General features: G+C 36.9%; 1 protein-coding gene, 1 long non-coding RNA gene and 1 other non-coding gene across 3 annotated transcripts; 2 read left to right on the top strand and 1 right to left on the bottom strand.

Annotated features, from left to right (window-relative positions):
- Positions 1–653: 653 nt before the first annotated feature.
- Positions 654–2,737, top strand: LOC106346094. The gene is made up of 4 exons (XR_001270433.3): positions 654–1,630; positions 2,201–2,293; positions 2,404–2,456; positions 2,536–2,737. It is a non-coding gene; the product is annotated as an uncharacterized LOC106346094 (long non-coding RNA).
- A 3,367-nt stretch (positions 2,738–6,104) lies between these two features.
- LOC106411418 (probable LRR receptor-like serine/threonine-protein kinase At2g16250) lies at positions 6,105–23,149 on the bottom strand. The gene is made up of 6 exons (XM_013852177.3): positions 20,839–23,149; positions 20,499–20,624; positions 20,358–20,380; positions 6,966–20,084; positions 6,832–6,882; positions 6,105–6,615 (listed from the first exon to the last, which is right to left on the bottom strand). The coding sequence occupies exons 1-4, from the start codon at positions 22,785–22,787 to the stop codon at positions 19,477–19,479; spliced, it is 2,706 nt and encodes a 901-aa protein (XP_013707631.1). The 5' UTR covers positions 22,788–23,149; the 3' UTR covers positions 6,105–6,615; positions 6,832–6,882; positions 6,966–19,476.
- Positions 19,013–19,084, top strand: TRNAQ-CUG. Its single transcript has one exon. It is a non-coding gene; the product is annotated as a tRNA-Gln (tRNA).
- Positions 23,150–27,789: the final 4,640 nt, after the last annotated feature.

Here is a 27,789-nt window from a genome sequence, read left to right as displayed (position 1 = left end):
CCACATAATTTCAGTTCGTGGGTTATTTTCCCGGCTAAGTGTTTCCCATCCTTGATAAAAAATTAAAAACACGCGGTTTAATTCACAGCCGCATAATTTAGAGAATTTCTCTAGGATAATCATTTTTAAGTTTTCGTCACAAAAATAGCACTCAATGAAAAAAAATGACCAAAACAAGTTTTATTAAAGAGTAAAAAAATATTTATATTCTAGGATTAACTAATATAGACTTAGGGGTTAAAGTTAAGAGGTGGGGTTTTGAGATTAGGGTTTCAATTTTTAAAAAATAAAAGATAAATATTAAAATTTTCAAAATAAAAAAAAACTATTTTGGTCATTTTCATTATTGAAGGCTATTTTGTGACAAAAAAATAAAAATGACTATTTGAGAGAATTAAATTCTCTAGGATAGCCATTTTTAAGTTTTTGTCACAAAATAACACTCAATGAGAAAAATGACCAAAATAAGTTTTATTAAAGAGTAAAAAAAATATTTATATCCTAAGGTTAAATAATCTAGACTTAGAGTTTAGAATTAAGGGGTGGGGTTTTGAGGATTGGGTTTCAAATTTTAAAAATAAAAAATAAATATTAAAAATTTCAAAAAAAAATAATTATTATTTTGGTCATTTTCCTTATTGAAGACTATTTTTATGAAAAAAACTTAAAAATGGCTATTTGAAAAAATTGCCTCATAATTTATCATTAAAAAAATAATAAACCTAATCTTTATTTTCTTCCGCCTCATTCGCTAAGCTATCTTCTCTCTTCCTGTTGTTCAAAAAAGATCTTCTCTCTTCCTCTCCTCCTCACTATTGATTCTCTCGTCCTTTTACTTAATCAGAGATAGCTAAACGGAGACGTCAAACTCGGATTCCTCCTGGAGCGACGAGGCCAGTTACTTCTGCCGTTTCTCTTCTTCTGCATCCTCTTTCTGTATCTTTGCAATCTGCTTCTCAAAGGTGAAGTTCCTTAGGCTTTTGAGGAAGTTTCGATATATTATTTTTCTTTTCCACTACAAAAGTTTCTCTCTTTCCCTGTTAAGAGAAAGGTTTGTCCTTTGATAAGAGTGTCTTAATATTGAGTAAGTCAAATAAAAACAATCTTGGTGAATAAGCATAGCACCACAAAACAGAGGATGGCAGATCTGAGGTTCTAACTGATCCCTCAAGCCTATATGAGGCAAACTATGTGGGTAATGTTGAGTTTGACACCCTTGCATCTATTCAAAATGTGAGTGTATGCTTCTTTCATGTACTTAGAGCACCTCCAACGGAGGCTCTTAGAAGAGGTTCTAAAAAAAAAAAAGGATAAAACAAGAGGAACCGCTGCCTAACATATGGCTTTTGGAATTGATAAGAACCCTATACGTGTCTTCTTGGTATTGGTCGTCTCTCTTCGTCGATGCTTTTTGTTTTCTTTCTCAGAAATTTTGTCGTCGTTCCTCGTTGTTGCTGATCTTCATGCAGTGGTCGATTTAAGATTCTCGGCTCAAGGTGCTCGGGTTGGGATCGTGCATGACAGATCGACGAATCTGGGTTTCTAACATCGAGGTTCTGCAACTCTCGTACAGCCATGGATGATTTCTACTGATTTGCATCTCTGGTCCTTGAGTTTTTAACAAATTACGGTTTGACCCCAAAAACTTATGTTTGGTGCAGAAAAGTCCTCAAAACTGTCCTAAAACTTCTAATTGTGTTTTCCAGCCCCCTGTTTATGAAATATGTACAAATGCAACATCTAATGACACATAAATGCAACTTCTAAACATTAAAATTGATCAAAATTAATAGCTAAAAACATGTAAAAAACACTATACATCAGTTGCTCTCTTCCTCCAAAACTGTCTATGAAATCAAGGTGAAGATTCGAATTCTTTGAGTCCGGGATAAGACAATACATTATGTTTTCTTTTTCGAACGCATACAATACATTATAAAATTCAATAATTTATAAGTTTTGTAATATTTTAATTTTAATAATTTAACTTCTAATTTTTTTTAAAAAAAATTAAGAACCTCTAAAGAGTTCTACCATTGGACAATGACAAATTTAATTACATTAGTTGGGGTTCTAAACTTCACAAATTACAAAATTAATAACTAAACTAATCATTAGAGTTCTACCCATTGGAGATGGTCTTTATGTTTTTGCATATATGTATATTTATATTTATGCTATTTTGTGTATATGCTTTTAGGAGGGTTCAGACCTTTACGATGAGCTTGTTAAAGCTATAAAAGGAAAAACGGTTGGCCGTGACCATTTGATTTTTGGAGTGGCTCTGCATTTGGTAAGATCTATATACAAAATTTGCAATAACTAGTTATTGATTACTTGATTCTCATTTTCTTTTCGTTGACTCTAAGGCTTGTACTTTTTGCAATGTCATTATGATCGTAGAGATAATGGTCGAGGAGCTTGTGGATGTTTTCAAACACAAAGTAATGCTAAAAGTAAGTATAGTCTCCTCTCTGCATGTAATCTTTAGGCTACTGATTAGTTTCTGATTATTTATGCGGTTCCGATTTACAGAGCTACCGTAGGAGGGGCCAGACTTGTTCCTGAAGTCAGAGCCGGACCTGTACATAGTGTTACGAAACATTGAGATGGGGCCCCCACTTCTAAATTTTTTCTATATGTACATGTATGTATATTTATATAACTAATGTGATGTATACAACGTTGATAACAGAAGTTTAGTTGTGGAGATGTCAATGGAATATTAGGTGGGCCATGGGTAGTTATCGTTTTAGTGATAATAAATCATTTTTTATCTCTTTTTCCTCCTGGACCAAACGTACCCAGGTAACATTTCACTAAAAAAGTTAAAAAAACTGAAAAAATTCTTGGTTTTTAGGTAGAATTCAAAATTGTAACTGATTTTAACATATATTTTGTTGCGCACTCATCATAATCTCAATGGATTTAATTGTTTCTAATTTGAAAATTTTAATAGTCAAATTTTATAATATAAAAAATAAATTACAATATATACATATCAATTTTTTTTTTTTTTGAATAGGGCCCCCAATTTTACAGGTCCGGCTCTGCCTGAAGTCGTAATCCTTGTAAGTAGAAGAGAGGAGAGCCAGAATTGATTGAAAGCAACGACGCAGGAGAAACAAGTTTCAAAGGGAATCGATCTGTTTTACATTGACAACTCGATGCCTACAGTCAAGCTTGTCATCGAATGATGCTGATAAATATTTGGGATATTTCCAAATATTTATTATTTATTTTATTTGTTATTAGGTAATTATTTTTAGTCTTTAGAGTTTTAAGTTAATTATATATAGCCGTTTAGGCTTAAGTGTGTATTAAGTTTATGATTTGATTAATAAAATAAATTTTTCTAAAGAAGTTTCTATAATCCACTGAGAAGAGTATTCTCAAACTCTAAAGAGCTTTTGATTAAGCACTGTGAAAAGTATTCACAAACCCTAATTTCCGGATATTCTTATAATCAACGGATCTAGTTCTATCCCTAGAAGCTTCCGCTATATCAATGACCAACAGACACCATGAACAAAGAGTCACGGTCAACGGTTTGAGTTAGAGGATCATTGTTTGTAGTTTTTGAAATGGTTTTTTGTTTTTGTTTTTCAAAAACTACTTTATTATCCAATCAAGATTTTGAAAAAATTGATTCCCTAAAAATTAGGAAAACTAGGTTTTAAAATAACTAATCAATTGTAAACAAAAACCAGAATCTGGATTTTACTAGTCTTACAGTAGTAGTTGACGTTGGCTTTTGTATATTTTTACTTTTAGATTTTTAAATTTTAGTGGCAACACCTTAATCCTTACTGCATGGCTATATGTTTCCTATTCACGTTCACATGCATTTATTCACCATTATAATCTATAAACTTTATTAAAATAAAATATTAAAAATTTTAACATCCAAAGAAAGAACAACAATACTTTTTTCCAGAACAACAATTTTTTTTCTTCCGAAACAACAATATTTTTATTTATTTGATTGTTTGCTCTCATACTAAATTTGCACCACTAACTAATTTATGCAATCAGTTACTAAAAATGAAAATATTTTTTTAATGTTTAAAATCAACAAAAATAATTTGTGTAAGAAGGTAAGTGTAATTATTTTTTATTTTTCTTCTAAAAAAATACTTTTTGTTATTAATCTTTTATTTTATTGCAAAAAACCAAAATTAAAAACTAAAATCTGAAATCACCTTTCAAGTTTTTCAAAGAACCAAAATCTATAGCAAGATCAAAAACCGAAAACTAAAAACTAAAAGAAAAGCCAAAAACCAAAAACTAAAAGCTAGAAATGTGAAAACAATCATCACCTTAGTTTTCTTTTTCGCTAGGCTTAGCCTTTAGGTTTGGTTAACCAGTTTATTATTTATAAACCATTTTGAAACGTATAATTATAAATGAAATAATTTCATTTACTTTTTGGTATTGTTTTTGGTATTTATTGTTTTTATTAATTTGATTAAACAAAAAATATTTTTAAATTAAATTTTAAGATTGCTACAATTATATAAGTGGCTAATTGTGGTTATAATAGCTACAAATATGGTTTGTTGTTATTTGTAGATATTAGCTACAAATATGGTTTGTTGTTATTTGTAGATATTAGCTACAAATATAGTTTGTGGATAGGTTGTAGAATGACGGCCACGAATAGCAACGTTTTGCAAATAGCCACAAGCTCATAGTCAACAAAATATATTTGTGGCTATACATAGCTAGAAGTCAAATAGCTACAAAAATCAATCGATAGCCACAAAATATTTTGCGGCTATTTTCAGTTTTTCTCGTAGTGAGTGGAGTATCTGGGGAATTTTATCCAAGTCAGTGGTGTATCAACTGATCCTGCAAAGTTAAAAGCAGTAAGAGAGTGGCCAGTTCCTAAGAATCTGAAAACTTTAAGAGGTTTTCTCGGCTTAGCAGGGTATTACATGCACTTTGTTCAACATTTTGTGACAATAACAAGACCTTTTACGGTACTAACCAAGAAGGATGCGTTTACATGGAATGAGGAGGCACATGAAGCATTTATCAAGTTAAAGGAGACGTTGTGCAATGCACCGGTGTTGGCTCTGCCTCGCTTTAACAAGCAGTTCATTGTCAAAACTGATGCCTGTTGAGTTGGTATTGGAGAAGTGCTCATGCAGGAAGGTCATCATGTTGCTTATATAAGCAGACATCTCAAGGGAAGACAGCTACACCTTTCTATATACGAAAAGGAGTTACTGGCAGTAGTATATGCAGTAGGGAAATGGCGTCGTTACTTGCTTACCAACCATTTTATCATCAAGACTGATCAACGTAGTCTTAAATTTTTGTTGGAGCAGAGGTTGAATACACCAATTCAACAACAATTGTTGCCAAAGTTACTGGAATTTGATTATGAGATCCAGTATAAGCAAGGGAAGGACAATGTAGCCGCTGATGCTCTATCACGTGTGGAGGGTTCTAAGATATTGCATATGGAAATGACGGTATTGCAATGTGATCTCCTGAAACAGATTCAAGAAGAGTATGGGAATGATGAAGCGTTGCAGGAAGTGATCCAAGGATTACAGAGGGATCCAAAGTTTAAGAAACATTACACTTGGTTTCAAAATACACTACAAGAAATATTGGCATTAGCAGCGCCGAGAAAACGCTATCATATCGTTTTCGTAGCGTTTTTGTAAACGCTCTGACAGCCGCAGCTATAATAGACCCCCCCCCCCCCATATCGTAGCGAATTTTCGTGTGCTATAATAAACGGAGATATTATAGCGCTTCTCTATTGTTGTATTAAACCTTTTTAATAACGATGTCTTAGCGCTGGTAAATATTATTATATGGCGTTTTGTTTTTGTCATCAGAAATTTTATAATGACGTTTTGTTTAAGACATGGAATATGTTTTTATAACTTTAGTTTTTCTAAATGCATGCACCTATAATAGCATATCCTGTATGTCATTGAATAGTAAGAGGTAGCTTTTTTCTTGTGCTAGGACGTAAATTATGATAGCTTTAATTATTTTTTATATAGAAAATTGAATAATGAAATATTTGGTGGTTGATTTCCTGCTAAAATTGTTTGATTTGGAATATTGAATTGCATAAATTGTAAATTTTAAAAATATATATAATTAAAATTCAAATTTAGATTAGAGAGACATGCATTACAAACATTCAAGAAAGAAAAACATTGGACTGAAGCAAATTAACAAAACATACTTAAGCAAATACAACATACTGAAGCAATGGTAATTATAGTAGTGACGAGAACCCATGGATTGTGAGTTGCAGGAAGATTGGGTCGATGTTTTAGCGACGACCATTGCCTCCTGAGGACCGTCCTTGTTGTGGTGGAGCAGAGTCGTAGGCACCTATTGCTCGGAGATAGCGCAGGTAGTCTGGGTCGATGTCTTCTTCAGGTTCCTCAATGCGTATCAACCGGTAGCTTCTGAACTCGGCTCTGGTTATCTCATCTACATCATTTCCTCGTGAGGACTGTCCTCGTTGTGGTGGAGCTGTGTTGACTGATTCTTCTTGTGTCTTTTCTGGTTTGAGTTGTGGTTTCACTCCGGCTGCCGGGAGTGCACAGACGATGACCTTCCTTGCTTCCATTAGAGTTGCTAGACAGAAAAGTTAAACAAAGTTAGATCTTTACAATAATAATAAGACAGAAAACGGAACTAATTGAAGAATAAATTAGTGAAGATTAAACTGAAAAATTAACAAATATCTCAACACAAGGTAACAAATCGAACAAGATAATGGAGTTTGATATAAATCTTTGACTATCTGAACACAAGGTAACAAATCGAACAAGATATTGGAGTTTCTCTGACCTGGAAATTGAGATATCTTTGAGATCTGTAAGGCTTCAAATCTTTGTGGATCTGTAAGATTTGTTACCTTCATAATCAGATAAATATAATAATGAGCTTACATTAGTAAAATCAAGGGTTTAGAGGTAGCTAACCTGTAAGGACAGAGAACTCTGTAACCTAAATGGTGGCGGTGGAGAAGGTCGGAGAGATTTGTGATGGTATGAGATGGAATCGTGGTGGCTTACACAGATTTGTGGTGGTTTGAGATGGAATGAGAGATTCGTGGTGGATTAAGAGATAGAATCGTGGTGGCTTAAGAGAGATTTGTCGTGGTTTGAGGGTAGGAGAGAAGGCGATAAAGACAATAAAATTTACTTTGGCTCCCAAAATAAGGAAATTTTGGCTTTCCCTCCGAAAAGCCTCGTCGACCAATGAGAGACAAGGACGAGGATAACCTAAAAAACTAATCTCCACCGTTGAATCATCTCCATCGAATGGATATAATTAGTCGAATTTTTTTTCTAGTTTTCTCCACTAGATTTGTCGAAAATATGGTTCTAAGTAAGAACAGCTTAGATGTTGATCGATTTTGAGATGATTTAGGATGGTGTAAACTTGTATTTGATATATCTACATTTTAAAATGATCATATAATCAATACAAACTAAAAAATGCAAAGAATACATCATTATGTGAACATATAAATCCTAAACACTCAAAGTATACCAATTTATACACTAACCCCTAAAACTTCACACTAAAACGTTAACCCTCAAAGACAAAGGTGTGGTGGAAAGCTTAATTGATTCTTAATTTTGTCATTATTTATCTTTTGGTAACCTTCAATAAACACCATAACTTTTTTTTTTGAATGAATCACTCAACACTGTCATTACCATAAACCCAAAAACTAAAGCCTACACAATCAACCCTATCGTTACCCTAAACCCTAAATTGCTTTGGTATATGAAATTGTATTTGGTCATTTAATTTTGGGCATTTGTTGTGATTAAACATTTTAATTTTGGGCTATCCTTACATTTGAAATCATAAACACATTAGTTAAGATTGAAAAAGCATAGAAACATCCAAGAGGGGCAAATAACACATAGTCACGTTCTGAAACAAAGAAACAGAAAACCGATCATGTCTTAAAAAACAGAGTCATTAAAAACACACACAGTCTTATTGTTTGGTTCCTTTGGCTATGTTTTTAAACCTGGACAGAAAGACAAATCTGATTAGTTTGACATATTCCAACACTTATGTAACAGATAAACGAGATCATATCTCACAGGTAGAACTTTATCCTCTGGCCAGCAAGACAGCTTCCAAGTGCATCTTCCATATACTCGATCTCTGATGATGTCCTCCACACAGCAGCATCTTTAACCTTCACAACATCCACAAAGACTCGACATGCACCAGGCCCCAAAGGTTGAAAGTGGACAAGATGCTCAGGATTACTCGATGACCATCGTCCTTCAGCGATGACCACCTTATCTCCGGACAGGTCCAGCAGCTTGATTTTTTTATTAGGCTTGAATTTGTTACGCTGCAACCACAAACCAGTCAGCAGAACCAATATTCAGGAATCACAACCTGAACCAATCAAGTAGTGCAACCAGAAACCAGAAACCACAAACCACAAAGAAGAACCAATATTGAGGAATCACAACCAGAACCAATCAAGTAGTTCAAGGAAAGAAAGTACCTCTGATTTGCGAAGAAGAGATGCTGGAATTACAGGTGACTGAACTTTCATTGTCGCTGCAGGTATCTTTGTGGGAGCTGGTGGAGTCAATGGAGAATCCGCATCATTCCTAGACTGATCTCTGACACTCGTTCCAGGTTTTTCAGTAGCTTTTGCACTCAGTGGAGACTTTTGATTCTTAGAAGTTGAACTTACTGCTTTTGAATTTCCTACTATAGAACTTCCTGCTTTAGAAATTTCTGAGTCAAACACAACTCTATTTGCTGGCCATGCTACAAAACAGTTCTGATAATCCTCCATAGTTGTCTTCCCCACAGTAGGCCTCCATATGTATGCTCACGGTTTACTACCTCATCCACATACACTTTTATTGCATTTGGACCAAGAGGAAGTCCATTGACCAATGTTTGTGGTTCTTTCGTCTGCCATCGGCCTACAGCAACGACTTCCCCATTATGTACGTAGTCCATGAGTTTGCATTTGTTATTTGAACTGCTGAAAGGGCTCTGCAAAACAAAAACAAACAATTTTGAATAAAAAGACTCAGACTGAGACTCAGATTCAGCTATAGAGGAAGAGGAAAATTAACCTTAGGAGCATTGTCCTCTAGTAAACCTGCCGTTGGAACAATACAATGATCGGAATGCCATGCAATCATTTCTCCTACTGCATCCCCTATGGTAAACATATTAGGTGCAGGTCTCCATAAAAAGGTTTCTGGTTTTGTTGCAGTTTCAACTAAAACCTTCACAGCATTAGGCCCTAACGGAATCCCATTAACTAACTCCTCAGGTTCCGATGAAACAACCCGTCCCTCAGCAACATTGACATCGACAGCAGACCAGTCCACAATATTAACACTTCAGAAGTAACTTGGTATTTACACTCTACGTGAAATACAAAAGTTTCAAATCAATTCATATCTACAATTATAGATATAGATTACGACAGAGGAAGCCAGTCCATACCTTGTTATTCAAGTTTTCACTGACATCAGTTTCTTGTCCCTGATTATTCATCATGGCAATTTGCTGCTGCAAATCATAAACCTGTTTCTCCAGAGACACATGTTTTTTTTCCATGGCAGCCATGAAGTTGTTCTTAATTTGTAAACAGTTTAATTTGGTAATACTAATGCCTCTGCCCATTGCTCTCAACCTGCCAGGTTGATCAGGTCCCAATATCTCAGTTATCAGATCATGCTTTGGATTCGTTGAGGTTGAATCTTCACGACCCTCAAGTTCTATCTCTGACGCCTTTCTCTGGAAACACATGACAAATTATTATATCAACAAGCAGCAGACAATCAAACTTCATAAAATCTATGTGGTCAGATTGATTTTGACTTACTATCTTTTCAGCCGCATTCACATTGACAGGCGTTCCATCCTTCTTAGTTTGTGATTTGACCCACACTCTTAGCCTTGACACTTTTGATGGGTCTTCGCTAGCCTTAACCAGATCTTCTCTCAATCTCACCATTCCTTTACGACCGCAAGTGTGAGGGATCTGCTTCTGTCTTCTTTCCATGTAAGTGTCACTGACAACCTTGAAGGCATAACTTGTCTTCTCTCTAACGAATTTACGCCATTAAGTTGGAGTTACATTCTTGGGTCGCAACTCCATCCTTGCTTTCATTGTAGGAGCATTCCTGATTGTGGTTACCAGACGTGATTTGGATGCTCTCCACAAACATTCCATCTGCTTAAACAAATCATCCTTTTTGAACTCTTCGTCCACGTCAAACCTCATCTGCATTCACGTATGGGAGACACATTAGCATATAACCAAAATACATGATAAATGTATAAGTTTATTCAGGTTACCATAATAGACTACCATAGCACAGTTTTGATATATTCAGTAACCTTCCTCCAGTTATCAATGACCACAGGAACATGTTCACGTACTAAGGGACCCAAGTAGGAGGATAACATTACTGACCCTGGACCACAAGGTTCTCCCAAATCGGTGAAGTCAACATGTAGCCGTTCATTTGGATCCTTGGCAATCTGCTTCATCTTCGTTACTCCTCGACGTCTTTTACGCTGAGTAATTGTGTCAGTCTGAGTCTGATGTTCATCAGCTTCCTCAAGTTCTTCCTCCTCCATTTGGTCATGTTCTTCTTCCTCCATTTCATCATGCTCTTCGTCCTCCATTTGATTTTGCTCTCCTTCCTCCATTTCATTCTGCTTTTCTTCCTCCATTTCATTTTGCTCCTCTTCCTCTGAAAATTCTTTGTTTGGTACTTCTTCGAGGAGTTGCTCTTCTTACTCTGAAACTTCTTTATTTGGTACTTCTTCGAGGAATTGCTCTTCTTCCTCCATTTCAACCTCCATTTCTACCAATTGCTCCACTTATGTCTGCTTCTTCTTCGGTGTCCTTGACTTCTTCACACGCTTGTTCTTACGATTCCCCATCAAGGTTCACCTGAAACATAAAAGAGTGAGTAAGTGTCAATGTCTAAAAACACAATGAAACACATAACAAAATGCTGGAACTTAAACAAACAAGACTAAGAAAACATAGAATAAGATCAAAACAGACAACACTCAAGCAACGCAAACGCAGATAATTTCATTACAAACAAAAACATGTTCCTCCCATCAAACATTCATCACAACATCTGCAATATCAACCAAAAAAATGTTTCCTTTCAAACATAAATACCTTCACAGTCCGCCCTGGCATTTCTAGAATCATCAATCAAGTCATCAGCATCCATAGCTACAACTGCTGGCAATGGACCAACATCTGCATGACCATCTTCACAATCGTCTTCACTGTATCTTCTTGTAGGACCTCTCATAGCTACATACCAACTGGATGACTCATCTACTCTAGAATAAAATATTTGCTTGGCTTGTGAGGCGAGGATGTATGGATCTCTAGCAAAAGCCATTTGCCTTTGGTTCAGGTTGACTAGTGTGAAGCCATCTTCTACCTTCACTCCATTTCCTATGTTTTCCCATTGGCAGCGGAATACATGAATGTAGAATGTATTGTAGTCGATCAGTAGAATCTCCACCACTCTTCCATAGTAAGTTACTAAATCAACCATCTGAGAAGTGTCTTTTGCACTAGATCGACATATTTCTGTTGCCTCATATAAAACACCACTGTTCTGAGTTTGCATGTCAACTGAAATGGTGTGAAACCGCAGACCATTAATGATATAGCCACTGTAAGCCCTTGCGCTTGCGCGAGGACCGTAGGGCAACCACTTCAGTGTTTCTTCGTGATTCTGTGAAGTAATTGGTATCTATAACAGAAAATGTTAACTGTCAATACATATCTATAACAAAACACCATGACAATAAAATTCTTGCTCAGATTAGGAACTTGCCTGCTCTTTTAACCAGGATGCAAATTTCTGAGTATGGATTCTCCATAATGTTGTTGCATCACGTCTACATCTTTCATTACTGTCCTGTAGATGTTGTAGGTGCATGCTGCAAATTAAAACATGACAAATTATTAGCATCTCAAGATACAAACACTCAGCAGTAATTTATTTAAAAAAAATACAAGACTTACTCCACATAAGGTTCCACGATTGCCATATTGTGAATCACAGCAAGATGTACAATGTTCATATCCTTCTCAGAAAGAACACAATCAGTGCCTGCGGATATTGGACGTCCCTCCAGAATAGAGCTGCTCTCGAACTCAGTATTCCTTTCACGTTTCTCCTCATAACTTGTTGTCTTTTTCAAGAACTCACTGCAGAACCTAACGCATTCCTCTGCGAGATACGCTTCAGCAATACAACCCTCTGGTCTTGCAGGGTTTCTTACGAAGTCTTTCAGCACTTTCATGTACCTGAATAAGATCAAATTCATCGAAGGTTAGAAGCATGATTTTTTACTGCATAAGATAACAACTTAGAAGGTATAAGTGTACCTCTCAAATGGGTACATCCAACAGAAATGGACAGGTCCACATAACCGAGGTTCCCTGCCTAGATGAACTACCAAATGCACCATTATATCGAAGAAACTTGGCGGAAAAAACCTCTCAAACATGCATAGAGTTTCCACAATTTATGTTTCCATAATCTCTATTTTCTCTCTATCAATAACTCGCTGACAGAGATGATGAAAGAAAGCACACATCCGTCCAATAGCTATCCTAACACCTTTAGGTAATAACCCTGCAATAAAGAACCATTGGAGATCAGACTGAAGACATCTACTTCTGGACAAATACAAAGTTAAAAGAGCGTCAGTTGATACCTCTAATCGCAACCGGAAGAAGCTGTTGCATCAACACATGGTAATCATGTGATTTCATTCCTTATATCTTACATTCCTCCAGCTTCACACACCTTGATATATTTGAGCAGTAACCATCCGGACCATGAAATTCAGATAGACGCTTGCAAAATATTTTCTTCTCTTTGCTGGACAAAGACCAAGGAGCTGGAGGAAGGTAAGTTCATTTCCCACGGGGTTGAGGATGTAAATCCTTCCTAATGCCAAGCAGTTCAAGATCTTTTCGAGCGTTAAGTCCATCTTTTGATTTTCCACAATGCAACAACGTTGCGATAAGGCTTGCAGCAACATTTCTCTCGACGTGCATCACGTCTAAATTGTGTCTAACCGGGAGTTCCTATACAAAACAAACACACATAAGAGTGTCAAAGAAAGCTAGAGATAGAACATTTATTAAAAAAGTTGACAGATAACTAGATAAGAAACATACCTCCCAATAAGGCAACATGAAAAAGATTGACCGCTTCTTCCATCTAGATAGCTCCTCCTCATCTACTGCTTCTTCCTCTTCCTCTGATTCACTGAATTCATCATCCGACTCTGATCCAACAGGCTCTATAATCTTCCTCTTGGTTCCAGTTACTTTCGCATTTCCAAAATCATTCTTGTAATTTCTGAGTATTTGGCTTATGTTATGACCACTCAGAATCCTACCCTTTTTCCCATGCTCAGCTTTCCCGTCAAACCATGATTTCTTTCCACGATAAGCATGTCTCGGAGGTAGACCTTTCCGATGGGACATATATACGTGCTTCCTGCAATTAGTGAGCCACATACTATCTGTGTTTTTCCCACACACAGGACATCCCATTTTGCCCTTTACCTTACACCCTGCAAGATTTCCATACGCAGGAAAATCCTGAATGGTCCAGAAGCATTGCTCTTAACTTGAAAGTGGTGTGACTGAATGCATCATACGTGACCTCTCCTTGCTCCCACAGATGGTTTAGATCCTCTATAAGTGGTTCTAAGTACACATCAATATTGTTTCCAGGTTGGGTTGGACCAGGAATCAGCAATGACAACATGATGTTCTCCTCCTTCATACACTTCTCAGGTGACATGTTGTAATTCACTAGCAAAACCGGTCAAGCACTGTAGTTCACATTCTTCATGTTAAAAGGATTGAACCCATCAGTGGACAGTCCAAGCCTAAGATTCCTTTCTTCAGCAGTAAATAACGGGTATTTGTCATTCATTTGATCCCAAGTAACAAAATCAACTGGATGTCTGCTTTTTCCATCAGTGCTCTTGTTATTAAAATGCCACCTTAAGTCCTTCGCCATTTCCTCTGAACTGAACATCCTCTTCAGACGTGGAATTATCGGAAAATATCTCAGAACTTTCTGTGGAATACCTTTCTTCACATCATCTGTGCGCATGTTAATCTTCCATCTTGAAGCATTGCATTTCGGACAGTTGTCTAGCTTCTCAAACTCCTTTCTGAACAGACAACAGTCGTTCACACAAGTGTGTATCTTCTCATAGCCCATGTCAAAAGATTTCAGAAACCTTTTCACTTCGTACAAGGATGTGTACAAGACGTTCTCCTCGGGTAGCATCTGTGGCAAAGTCTCCAGCAAAAGATCGAAGCTTCTATCAGACCAACCACTCTGTGTATTTATCCTAAAGAGTGAAACTATCGCCGACAGCTTGATGTGGTTAGCACAACTTGGATACAGAGGTGTCTCTGAATCTGCTAGCTTAGCAAGAAACTCATCTTCTTCCTTATCTTCACCTTCAGCAACCTCACTTAGATCACACTGCCTAATAAAATCTTCATCAAGAAACTCAGCTGCTTGGTATAACCCTAAAATCTCTTTGTTCCTCTCACTTGCATTGCTTCTACAGTCAGCCCCTGATATTACTTCTCCATGATGATACCAATCCTCCCGCAGCTTGTAACTCAAATACATTCCCCTAGTTACTAAATGATCAACAACAACATCGGCTGAGTGACGATCTACATTGCGACAGTCTATGCATGGGCAAATGACCAACTCACACTCTGCTAAATCTGCACCAACACACCTCACAAACTCCCACGCACCTCTCTCATAACGAGGATCAGCTCTTCGGTTAAGACACATGAAAGCATAATTTTAACCCTTTTAATCACACAAAAAACACAAAAAAACAGTAACTATAATATATATTGTTTTTCCTTACCTGTTTAGATGAACCCATGACTTTTCACCATTTTTATGTTCTAAGTTTCTAACCGATAACCAAAAAAATAAAACAAACCCATAAGAGTATGTCAAACACCAAACACACACATTGTCATTCACATAAGAACCAGTAAACAATCAACTACTCAATCGTCAAACAATCAGATATTAAAACTCACACAATCAACACACAATATAAAATGGTCGAAAAAGAATCACCTCAATAAGATCCTTCAGATTTCAACTCGACTTCACTCCAGAAATGAACAATCAAAAGTTCAAACCTGCAAATCAAAAGAGAACAAACAAGAACCACAAATCAAATTGTATAAGCCCAAAAAAAAATCAAACTTCAGTCCTCACGATATCAATCCGAGACAGATTTGATTATCTCTAACCTGACTTGGGTTAATACAGACAAAATCGAAACTGGGTTTCGCCTGCAATCTGACCGCCGGCGACGACAACAGCACCGGCAGGAAGATCTTCGTGAAATTTTGGAGAGATCGAGGTATTGATGAGAAGGAGAGGAGGAAAAGACCAAAAATAAACCAAGCCCTTTACACTTTACCGCTATTAATGTATTTTTTTATTCATTTTATTTCCCGGGTTAATGAAATTTTTCACTAGCGATTAAATAAAGCTACGAAAAAGTCGGGTTTCGGATTTAACAACTTTTAGTAGCACTTCGTGAATTCGTGCTACCGTGAACTGCTACCAATACCCATATTTCTTGTAGTGATATTCTCAGGAGGAATAATAAGATTGTAGTACCTAACAAGGTGGCGTTAAGGAACTTAATCTTGGAATGGTTACATGGCTCTGGTCAGAGTGGGCATTCAACAAGAGATGTAACGATTCAGAGGGTTAAAGGTCTATTTTACTGGAAGGGCTTGGCTAAGGATATACAAGCCTATCTCAGGAGTTGTGTGATATGTCAGAGTTGTAAGTACGATACAGCTGCGAGTCCTGGCTTCTTACAACGATTACCTATTCTGGAGGCCATGTGGATTGACATATCCATGGACTTTATTGATGGATTACCGGTCTCTATTGGAAAATATGTAATCCTTGTGGTGGTAGATCGATTGAGCAACGAAGCGCACTTCATGGCACTATCACACCCATATACTGCAGCTTCTGTGGCACAAAAATTCTTGGATAATGTTTACAAGCTTTGTGGGTTTCCTTGTTCTATTGTCAGTGATAGGGACTCAGTCTTTCTCAGTGAGTTTTGGCAAGAACTGTTCAAGTTAGAGGCTTGTTCTTTGAACACATCAACGGCTTATCACCCGCAAAGCGATGGTCAAATGGAGGTTGTTAATAGGTGTTTGGAGACCTATTTGAGGTGCATGACGAGTGATAAACCATACTTGTAGAGCAAATGGTTACCACTAGCTGAATATTGGTACAACACCAACTACCATACGGCTACTAACTCCATGCCTTATGAGATAGTGTATGGTCAACCGCCACCAATTCACTTGCCCTACCTTCTTGGAGAGTTTAAGGTACAGGTAGTAGCTAAATGTTTGGAAGAAAGGGAGAAGATGCTGCTGATTGTCAAGTTTCATCTATTGAGGGCTCAACACAGAATGAAGCAATTGGCAGATCGCCATCGAAGTGATAAAAGTTTTGAGATTGGAGATTGGGTATTCTTGAAGCTTCAACCGTATAGACAACAAACGGTGGCTCATAGAACTTCAAACAAGATATCTCCGAAGTACTATGGACCATATAAGATCTTGGATAAGTTTGGTTCGGTTGCGTCTAAGCTGGAGCTGCCTACGACATCCCAAATTCATCCAGTCTTTCATATATCTCAGTTAAAGAAGCTGGTGGGTAATGTCTCTACTACTACACAACTATCGTCGGTCATATATGAGCCACTGATTAAAACATCGGAGTGTATTTTGGAGAGGAAGATGGTGAACAGGAAGATTCAAGCTGCTACTATGATACTTGTTAAATGGGAAAATCAGTTGGAAGAAGAAGCCACTTGAGAGTTTATGTTTGAATTTCAGCGCAAGTATCCACACTTCTCAACTTAACCTTGTGGTCAAGGTTCTTTGGAGAGGGAGGGTGTGTAAGAGTTAAAGAAGAAGGACAGATGGCAACAGAATAGTGGAGAGGAGGTTGTTAGAGTCGTTAAGAAGCGTAGCTGAAGAAGGACGGATGGCAGAAGCTCAATGGACGATCAAAGAAGGTTGTTACGAAGTTGTTACGGAGGAAAACAAAGTATAAAACACAGAGTGTTGTATTTTTTTCATTCATTCAAAATCATTGTAAACATTTTTCTCAAATCTAATAAAATTCTTTGGTGTTCTTGAGTTTACTGCGTTTGAAGATCCTTCTCTTTCAAGATCTTCCATAGGTAAATTTCAATTCCACGTTTTACGAACGTTGAATCGATCGTAGAGAGTAAACTCAAGTTAACTCTATCGTAATTAGACAACGACAGTAAACAACCCCGAAACAAGAGAACCAAGCACGATAGGACTAAAGAGTGTGATATGGAAGATCAAGGCTCCGAGAAAGCTCAAACACTTTCTATGGCAAGCTACAGCAGGATACATGGCGACAGCGAAACAACTAAACGAAAGGCATTGTGCTCGAGATAGCATATGTGTCCGTTGCGGTGCAGACAGCGAGTCTATCAACCATACTCTCTTCGAGTGCCCGCTTGCGCTACAATGCTGGGAGTTATCCCCGATGCCATCTCTTCCGGGAGTTTTCTCGTGCGACTCTCTGTACGCAAACATGGACTTTCTACTCCTACGTGCAAAGGCCAATGGAGTGAGCTCTGATGTGTTAGGTGCATTTCCTTGGATTGCTTGGTATATTTGGAAAGCACGTAATGAAAAGTCTTCAAGAATAAGGATATAACACCAATGGATACACTCCAAATAGCAGTCAAGGAAGCTGAAAGCTGGATGTTAGCGTAGAGAGTAGAAGTGGAGCCGGAAAGAGAAGCAATGGAGCAACAGAGAACAGAGACCAGGGCAACACAGACGACCCGCTCAACTCGATGGAGATGCCAAACGGATGCGTCTTGGATAAACGAGAAAGACATGGCTAGATTGGGCTTCATACTGCTTGACGATGGTACCCCGGTCTTGTTTGGAGCGCAAGGAAGAAGACATGATGTGTCTGCTCTTCATGCAGAAGCAGAGGGACTGATGTGGGCTATGCAAGAGGTTTTGAAACATGGAAACAGAGAGATACGATTTGAGACAGACTGCAACCAACTGATCAAACTCATCGAAGAGGATGAAGACTGGCCTTCAATGGCACCTGAGATAGATGAGATTAAAGCTCTTTCTACAAATTCACTCAGTTCTCTATAGCATACATCCCAAGAAGGATGAACACCCGTGCGGACTCCCTTGCAAAAGGAGGAAGATCACGAGTCTTTGTCACCCCCTTCGTAAGCTGTTTTGCACCAAGTTGGCTAGCTCCTTATGCTGGCCAAGAAGCTACGAACTAGTTGCTTTAGATTTCTATTTTCGATGTCAAAAAAAAAAAAGACAACGACGAATTGATGTGATGATGAAGAAGATGTGATGGCGAAGAGGAAGAGATACAAAGATTTCTTCGATGACGAGCTGATGACGGAGGAGCTGTGGGAGATCGCCAATGACGAGAGCATAATTTATGAAAATTAAAAATTTAAATATAATTTAATATAATGTAACTAGAGAATTGTGAGAGACACAATGGTAATTTACCCTATTTAATGAAACTTAAATAAATCAATTTAAGTCTTTGAGTGTTTTTGTGAAGAAAAACCTTATTTATTAAGACTATTTCTCTATAATTTTGTATTTAATCACGTACTACATATATGGTAAAATTAAGACAGAAAAACAGAAAACGTATCAAACTAATTTGATAATAATGATTTTTAGAAAAACAAAACGTAAAATATTTATGCGTGGTTGGAAGAATAAATAATATTAAAAATCAACAAAACGTAAACAATTATGGACATGTTTAATCAGATCTATTATAATAAGCAAATAAAACGGGTATAACAAAGTGGTTCTATGGTCTAGCAGTTAGGACATTGGACTCTGAATCCAGTAACCCGAGTTCAAATCTCGGTAGAACCTTCTTATTTATCGTAATGCGAAGCTTCCCACTTGTAAATAAAATAGTCAACGGCCATTTTAATTCACACGTTCGGTAGCAGATCAGATGGAATCAAAACGAAGAAAGTGGAACTGAAAAATTTAAACGAAACCAATCTTCCCTTTTAACCAGCCGAGGAAAACCCAATCTCCAAGAATTGAAATTTACAAAGATCTAGAAAATGTGAATTACAATTCTAACCCCGCCAATCCTAACCCAAAAAAAAAAAAGACAAAATAAATAAGGAGACGAAGAAAAATAATAATCTTGAACAAAAAAACATATTCTATGCTGCTACCTGAGAGGACTCTCTTTGCCTCTGGTTATTAACGACACAAAGAATCGATGAACCAATCCTAAAAATCTTATCCTCTCACCTGAGAACTACATCTTCCCCATAAGCTGCAGGTTCAGGCACAATCTCACTAGACTGCCTTCTTCTCGACGATGAGTTCCCATTGTTATTATTCCTTCCACTGCTCCCTTGCGACCCTGAGTTTATCAAACCCCCACCACCATTTGTTGTTCCTACAGCTTGAACAGCTGTTACATCCGACGCGCTTTGCCTCCAGCTCCCGAATATAGCAGCGTTCCAAGACCCTCTCGACGAGTTTGTTCTCAACCGTGAAGAGCCTGAGCCAGAGTTGGTATCCTCTCTCACTACTTTCAACGGATTCTCAAGTGCGTTCACTATGTGTCTCATCAACGGCCTTCTTGTTGGTTTTGGGTTTAGGCATGACTTTGCGATGATAGCCATCGCCCAGACTTCTTCTAGAAGGTCCTCGTCCACCAATAACGACGGGTCTAGGATCTTGGTCACTAGCTCCTTCTCGTTTGTGCTGATGTATTGCAAAGCTTCTTCCATGTATGCTTTTGCCTCTGCGTTGTCCGGCGAGCTGATCCCGAGCTTCCCCGTGACTAGCTCAAGTAACACTTTGCCGAAGCAGTAGACATCATAGGCGCATGTTGCATTTGCTGCACCTGAACAGAGATAAAAGCAATCAGATGGCTTCAAAAAAATCACAAACATATTGGTTCAGACACTAAACTACAAGTCCCCTACAAATACACCTACGAACCTGCTACTTTGAAACACATGTTACGTTGCTACTAGAGCCTAACAAACTATATGTTATACTAGAAAAGAAGCAATTGCACCTCTTACATACAGATTATACTCCCAAAATGTAAAAAGCTTTAAACTGAAGTTTATTTTGTAATGAAAGTTTTATGATATCCAAAGCATACACATACCTGAAGAGGATGCTTCAGTCGATCTGCAAGAGTAAGAAACGAAAAGGGAGAAGCATTAGTAAAACTCGAAATCGCTTTTTTTTAATGTTTTTGTGACGATACAGCATACAGAGAATGGTTAATGTCATGGAGCACACTTACTGTGGTAACCGAAGTAAACGAGAAATCCTGCTCTGATAAGCATCACCTTGAACGTATGCCTCGCTTAGGCTTCCAAGACGTACCTCAAACTTATCATCAAGAAGTATACTACTTGCTTGCACATCTCTATATCACATTGACAAACACACACACACATGAGTAAGTACTCTCGCTTACTAGACCAATAGAGAAACAAGTAATCAAGGTGTTCCTTCCATCTATGAAGCTAACTCTTAACAATCAAGACTATATGATACTTAGAAGATGTAAACACTTTCACTACAGTAAACAGGATTCTCTATGTCAAATCCTTTCAACAGAACCAAGAGTTTATTAGTACCTATGAACAAGAGGTGGGGAACACTCGTGATGCAAGTAAGCTAGCCCCTCGGCTGCACCAAGAGCAATCTTCAACCTTGTTATCCAATCCAAAGACTTCAACCCATCACCTTCGTTGTCCGACTTCCTAAACAAAGCGCTAGCCAGATCTCCGTTCCTCATAAACTTGTACACCAATAGCTTCTGCCCCTCATTCTCCAAGCAGTGTCCAAGACATGGAACCAGCCTCTGGTGTCCAGCTTTACTCAACAGCTCAAGCTCCGCTATATACCCTTCGTTTTTACTCTCCTTCGTATTGATCTTCTTTATAACAATGGGCGTTCCGTTATCCAAGAAGCCTCGGAACAAACTCCCGGAGTGGCCACGTTTGATCAGATTGGCATCATTGAAGTCCCCTGTCGCTTGGAGAAGGTGATCATACGTAAACGCATTCCCAAGACGCGACAAATCAAAGGTCTGTGCTCCTTTAGGTGGCTGAGAAGCTTCGGTTACAGGTTTGGGTCTGTCACCGCCCCCTCCTTGACCCTCTCTGCCTCTTCGACGCATCCATAGAACCACAAGAATGGGCAAGAGAATGAATATCAGAATAAAACCAATCCCTCCACCGACTGATGCTAATATAATCACAGTCCTGCGGCTTAGCCCTGTAGAAGAAGCCTTTTTAGAAGTAGGACGTCCGAAATCATCAAAGTCTAACCCTTTAGCTGTGTAGAAGGATGAACAATCTTCTGAAGACTTCTGTCTCTTCTCGTTTTGAAGGCAGTTTCTGGTCAGAGACGCGTTTGCTCTGAGCACATAATCTGGAACCTTGCCTTCAAAGTAGTTACCTGAGAGGTACATGGCACTGAACCTTGTGAGAATCCTTGTGAGCTCGCCGTAGAACATGTTCGAGGAGATATCGACCACATCTGCATTCGGACCAGAGCTAGAGTTCGGTAGCATCCCAGTGAAGTTGTTCTTAGCAATGTCGAGGATCCGTAACTTGGGCAAAGACCAATACGCATCAGGTAGATTACCGGAGAAACCGTTTTCTCTCAGAAGTAAGCTCTGAAGCTGGCTCATAGCACCAAACAGATCAGCTGGTAAAGCTCCGCTCAAGAGGTTGTCACCAATCACCATGTTCCGCAGATTCGTTAACTTTCTAAACTCCAGAGGAACTGAACCAGACAATGAGTTGATGCTGAGATCAAGATCAACAAGATTGACGAGATCTCCAAGCTCTGGAGGAATCGAAGACGAGAAGCTATTGCTTGAGAAGTTCAAGTAGAGAAGCTTCGACAGCAATCCCACACCAGGAGGGATTGGACCAGTGAGGTAATTAGAAGAAACATCAAGACTCGTGAGGTTCAGCAACGAGCTGAACGAAGGAGGAAGAGCTCCGGTGAGCGTGTTCCTAGAGAGATCAAGCTCCGAAAGACTCGACAGCTCCCCTAAACTGCTCGGAACCGAACCGGTGAGACTGTTACGAGACAAGTTCAAACTCACCAAGCTGGTGAGGTTACCGAGTGTTACGGGAACAACACCGTCCACGGAACAAGAGCTAAGATCCAAGACGCGCAATGTCGTCAAACTAACACCAAACCAATAAGGAACAGAACCAGGCAATTCAAATCCAGACGCGTTGAAATAAGCTAAGCGAGTGAGATTAAGGAGCGGATCAACGGCGAACTGAGGATTCTGCTTACCGATCCTCGTCCTCTTGAAACCGGAGATGTTGATCCCGATGATGCTTCCGTTGCCGTCGCATTGTATCCCTCTCCAGACGCGACAGGGATCGCCTTTGATTGGCCAATCGGTTCCTTTTAAACCGAGAGTGGACCTGAGACGAAGCAGAGTGAGCAGCTCGTCGAATCGAGTCCGTTGTTTCGCAACGGCGACGCAGTCGAACAGTAACAGAGACAAGAAGAAGAAGGATGAGACGAAACACAATGCGCTTCTTCGATCCACCATTGTTTATGGACAACACTCTCATCTTCCACTCTCACACATCATCATAAATCACTGACAGAAACAAACCCTAGATTTTTTTAAGCAGAATTAAAACCCTAAGAGATGGTTTGGAGAAGACAGAGACAGATACGGTTCCTACCTTCACATACATTAATAAACCCACCTCTCTCTCTCTCTCTCTCTCTCTCTCTCTCTCTTTCTCTGATAATCCTAATTACTAATCTCAGAGAAAATCATCACTATCCTTAAAATTAGAACTGAAATAGTAAAAAGTCTTTAGTAGAGAGAGAAGAAGATCGAGATGGTTGAGAAAACACTGTCACACTCTTCTCTCTCTCCCCTCTAAACTTCAAAATTAAAAAAAAAAGAGAGAGAATTAAGTAACAAATCAATTAATTATCACTGTACATAAATGACGAAGAGAAAATCTTGTTTAAATTAATTTCAAATTTTAGATATTTTAAGAAACTTTCGTTTTATGGTTGGTTTGACCTTCCCGGTGATCCCGCCGGGAGCCAGCTAAGCGCCGCAGTTAATATTCTAAAAGAGTTTGGGTACAAAAGTTACTTTTTCTAGTTTTATTTTTCTTTTCTTTTTTTAATTGTTATATCAAACTTATGGTTGTGCAGTTTATATATATCATTCATGTAGTAAATTCAGCTTTGCCTGGAAGAGTGAAGTAAAAATCTATTGATAATATACATACACTCTTTTTTTTTTGAACTGATAATACATACATTCTTCCGACCAAAATGCAGAGTTATATTCGTTTTTAGTTTGTTATCTTGTGATAATATGGATTAATTATACGATAAGGAGTCACCATTAATCTTTGGATGATTAATTAGTTATATAAACTGAATTGTTCAAATTTCCAAAAAAAAATTAATAAGTTAAACTATGACAATTCGACAAGTTGAACGGAACTGTAAAGTATTTTTAATATGTTAGAACCAATGTTTTTAAATCTGATCTGAACATTCAACCGAACTATTTCTGGGTAATTAGGTCAATAGATCGACCGCGGACGAACCATAGATCAATAGTTTAATAAATTTTAAATATAATTTTATATATACATATCAAAATTGTAACAAATTAGGAATTAGATATATAATAAAAATATTTAACAAAACCAAAATTAATAAATATTTAAATGTCTAATGTAAATAATAAAATTAAAATAAACCAAAAGCAAAACATCAGAAGAATTCTAATAACATGTCAACAACAAAAAGTAAACTAAATAAATAAACAAACGATTATTTTTCTTGCAAACATAAATTATACAAAAAGTAAACTAAATAAATAAACAAACGATTATTTGATGCTCAAATTTATTCTTTTTTAATATGCATCATCTCAAATAGTGATACACTAGGCTTACAACTAAAAGAAAAATTAGTTTGATTAAAAATTTATATAGCTAAGTTTTGAAAACCGGAGCATCACATGGAAAATAGCGTCACCATTCATCTAAACATTCATGAATATATAATATAATATTTTTTATATAAGACTTTAAGTCAAATTGGATTACATATCGGATTACCCATGAGTTCAATTGGTAATCGAGTCTTGGATTTTAATGATTTTTTTATGGATTTTATCAAATTGTTAAATAACAATTTTTTCTTGAAATCTAAATCGGATTATATATCAAGTCATCGGGTTCCCTGGTTCGACCTTAAATTTGGGTCGATTTTCAAAACATTAGTTGGAACTATATAATATTTAAACAGAGCAAAACATGTGATTGGAAACTTTTATAAGTATATTTATTCAACGAATCATGCGTCGTTACTTTTTCAAAACCTTTACAAAATCATGATTAGGAAGATTCATGAATAGTGAAATATAGGCGCACTTTTAATTATATGTTCAAATAAATAATAATATAGTTAAAGGATAACTTTTCTAAATAGTCTTTGTTCCCTAAACAGCATCTAAAGATCAAAGTGCCAAATTAGATTTTAGTGGAAAGATAAATAACAATTATACTCTTATTTCTAATTTCTAATTTTACTTAATTATTTATTAAATATATTTAAAAAAATATCAAAAAACCGAAAGTAATAAGATCAAAAATATTTTCTGTCAAAATTACCTTATCTGGATACTTTATTTTTTTGAAAATTAAATTTCCCAATTATTTTAGAAATATATTTTCTTAAAAGAAAATAATGAAGGCCTTCATGAATATGTGATATATTCTTAATTTTTTAAAAGAAAAAAGTCTTGAATTTAAGAATATTTTCATAAATGTGTAATAAGTCTTCCTTAGTTATAACTTTAATGAATACTAGATTTTGACCCGCGCTTTGAAAGCGCGGGATATTTTTCGTTGAAAAATTTATTAATCCATCTATTTGTTCACTAATATGTTTAGGCACGTGCGTTCAATTTTCTGTTCGACTGTAATTTTTTTTTTTTCGGTTTCGGTTGTGATTTTTTTTTCGAATTAAAAAATATAGAGACCGTTCGATTATTTGTGAATTTAGGTTTGGTTTCGGATTAATTAGTTTAGCTCTCAGTTTGATTGGGATAAAAATATTAAAACTCGATAAAGTTTTGAGTTTAAATTGGTGCTAGTTCGGTACCTATTTTTTGGATAATACGGTTAAAAATCACATTTTTTTATTTTTAGAATAAAATTGGCTAAATTTAAATATTTAACATATAATATTCTTGTGATTTCGTTGTATTGAGAAATCCGTATCTTACATAGTAATATTTCTTATCTTTTATAAATATATTTATATTGAAGTTGATTTTAATAATGAAAATAAATTATATTTAAAACTCTTACAATATATAATAACTTCATGAAAACTATCAAGATTTTTTATTTTAAAATTAACATTTATAATACAAAATAAGAACCATTTTAAAATTAATTCATAAAAATAACTATTTTTAATAAGAACAAAATTACCCATGTTTATGTTAACGAATATAAAAAAGTAAGAACTGAGATTTAAAACCTATAGGATCAAAAATTACATGAAGGGTTACTGGTAAATTGGGCTTACAAATCAACGACCAACTTTTTTTTTCTATAACCCAACCCAAAACAGGTTTAAGTATCCTCAAACCGAGAAAATATAATGCTTAGTTTTAGGAGAAACTTGGGGAGAAAGTTGAGGGATCTTCTGTTTATTATCGAATATCTCTATCTTTTAAAATTAGTATTCGGAAAATTCAGTTACCATGTTGATATCACTCAAATTACCCTAAGAAGTGATTTTACTCTCTCAAATAAGAGGTTCAATTGTAGTACTTAGGGATCGAATCCACAGAGAGCTAGGGCACACAATAGACTAAAAATCAAGATTAAGCCAGGCAAACAGTTTATAATGCAGTAAACAAATGAAAGCAAGGTGAACAAAGTATTTGTTCGATTGGTTGATTGTGGTTGTAAAGAGTTAGGAGAAATTGCTAGACCTAGGGATTTATCAATCAAGAGATTCAAAACTACAATTCAAGGATGCTAATGGTTTGTAGATTAATTCTAGAACTCGATTTTAATAAGTAAGCAATCCAGCTTTCGCATGCAATTGCTAATCAGATGTCTAAGTCCAGTCTCAGCTGTCGCTTGTTGACTTGGAGCGAGTGTCGATCGATGCTATGGCCTGAGCGTCGATCGATACTTCCTTAGACAAGCATTAACGACCTAATCGATTTAGTTCAACTAGATTCCTAGACCAACTCTCGTATGCGCCTAGGTATCTAATCCAGCAGAGTTCGGGTTCCGTTAACTGATTGCACTTTCGTGCCTCTCAACTATCCTATGATTCTAAGTTCAAACAATTAGTCACACTGTCGTGCTATTCTAACAATTCCAGATCCTAGTATTACAAATCACCCTTGTGTAGAGATCTATAGATAATCTAGCAATCCTAATTGATTATCAGTTTGACATTAAGCTCATGAAATCCCTAAACCTAACAAGATGAATTACTCAGACATGCAAGCAATAACACAAATCATAGTCTGAATAATATAATAAATAAGAAATTAGTGATAAAACCAATGAATTGATCTTCTCTCCAAACCTAAGAGAAAACAATAGAATAGGATAATAGAAAGCGTAGCCGTCAAAAGTGGCTTAGAAATAACATAAATAGGGTTTCTGGTCGTCCAAAGATATTCTGGTAATTTGTGGTTTCTTCTGGGCTTCAGTCGGTCATCAAATATGCTCGGACTGCATTCTGGTATCCATATCGATCGATGTCAAGAGTTCTGCATCGATCGACATACGTTCCTCTTCTCGACAGTTTCCTCTCGCGAGGCAGACTGACCACTCCTCAGCAAAACGGGTATAACTTCTGCTACAAGATGCTGATTGACCTCAAACTGGTGGCATTGGAAAGCTAACTCAAATCTATATCTTTTGTCAAAAGATGGGATCAATTTAACGGTGGAAAGGTCTCCATCCATAGCTAGACATCTGACGCGTCTGTGCAGTTCTGCACCTCAAAAGACTCCAAAATCACCATATTACTCTAAATAGACTCTATATAGTAGTAAATATATATTAAAATACTTATAGACCATGGCTAAAAGTGGGTAAAATCCATGGTCTATCAACTCCCTCAGACTTACCCTTTTGTCTGTCCTCAAGCAAAACAAATGGGCAGTCTCTCTGAAAGAGGATTGAAAACAGCAGGGACTCACATGATTTAAAACTTAGAATCATCACCTCTACAATATTGCAATCCACATCTAAGAAGTCATAATCACAAAAGCACATTATACCATATCCTAGCTTAGTAACCAAATTCACCTAGCCAACAACTTAGCAAATCATGTCTGACATTCCCCTCTACCAACCTCATTTCTTAACATAAATAAAAGTGCAGGCTTTACCTTGGGAGTATCGATCACAAGATGCAAGGATTTTAAACAAGTATCTAGATATACAGGTAAAAGTTAGTTCATATCTTTTCTCTCTACTAATTTCTCTCTTTAGTCAAAGTCTGCTTCTATTGCAAGATCATTG

Source organism: Brassica napus, chromosome C7 (genome assembly GCF_020379485.1).
Source record: "Brassica napus cultivar Da-Ae chromosome C7, Da-Ae, whole genome shotgun sequence".
Lineage (NCBI taxonomy): Eukaryota > Viridiplantae > Streptophyta > Magnoliopsida > Brassicales > Brassicaceae > Brassica > Brassica napus.
The sequence above is the reverse complement of the archived record's forward strand: the minus strand, read 5'-3'. Positions and strand labels throughout refer to the sequence as shown.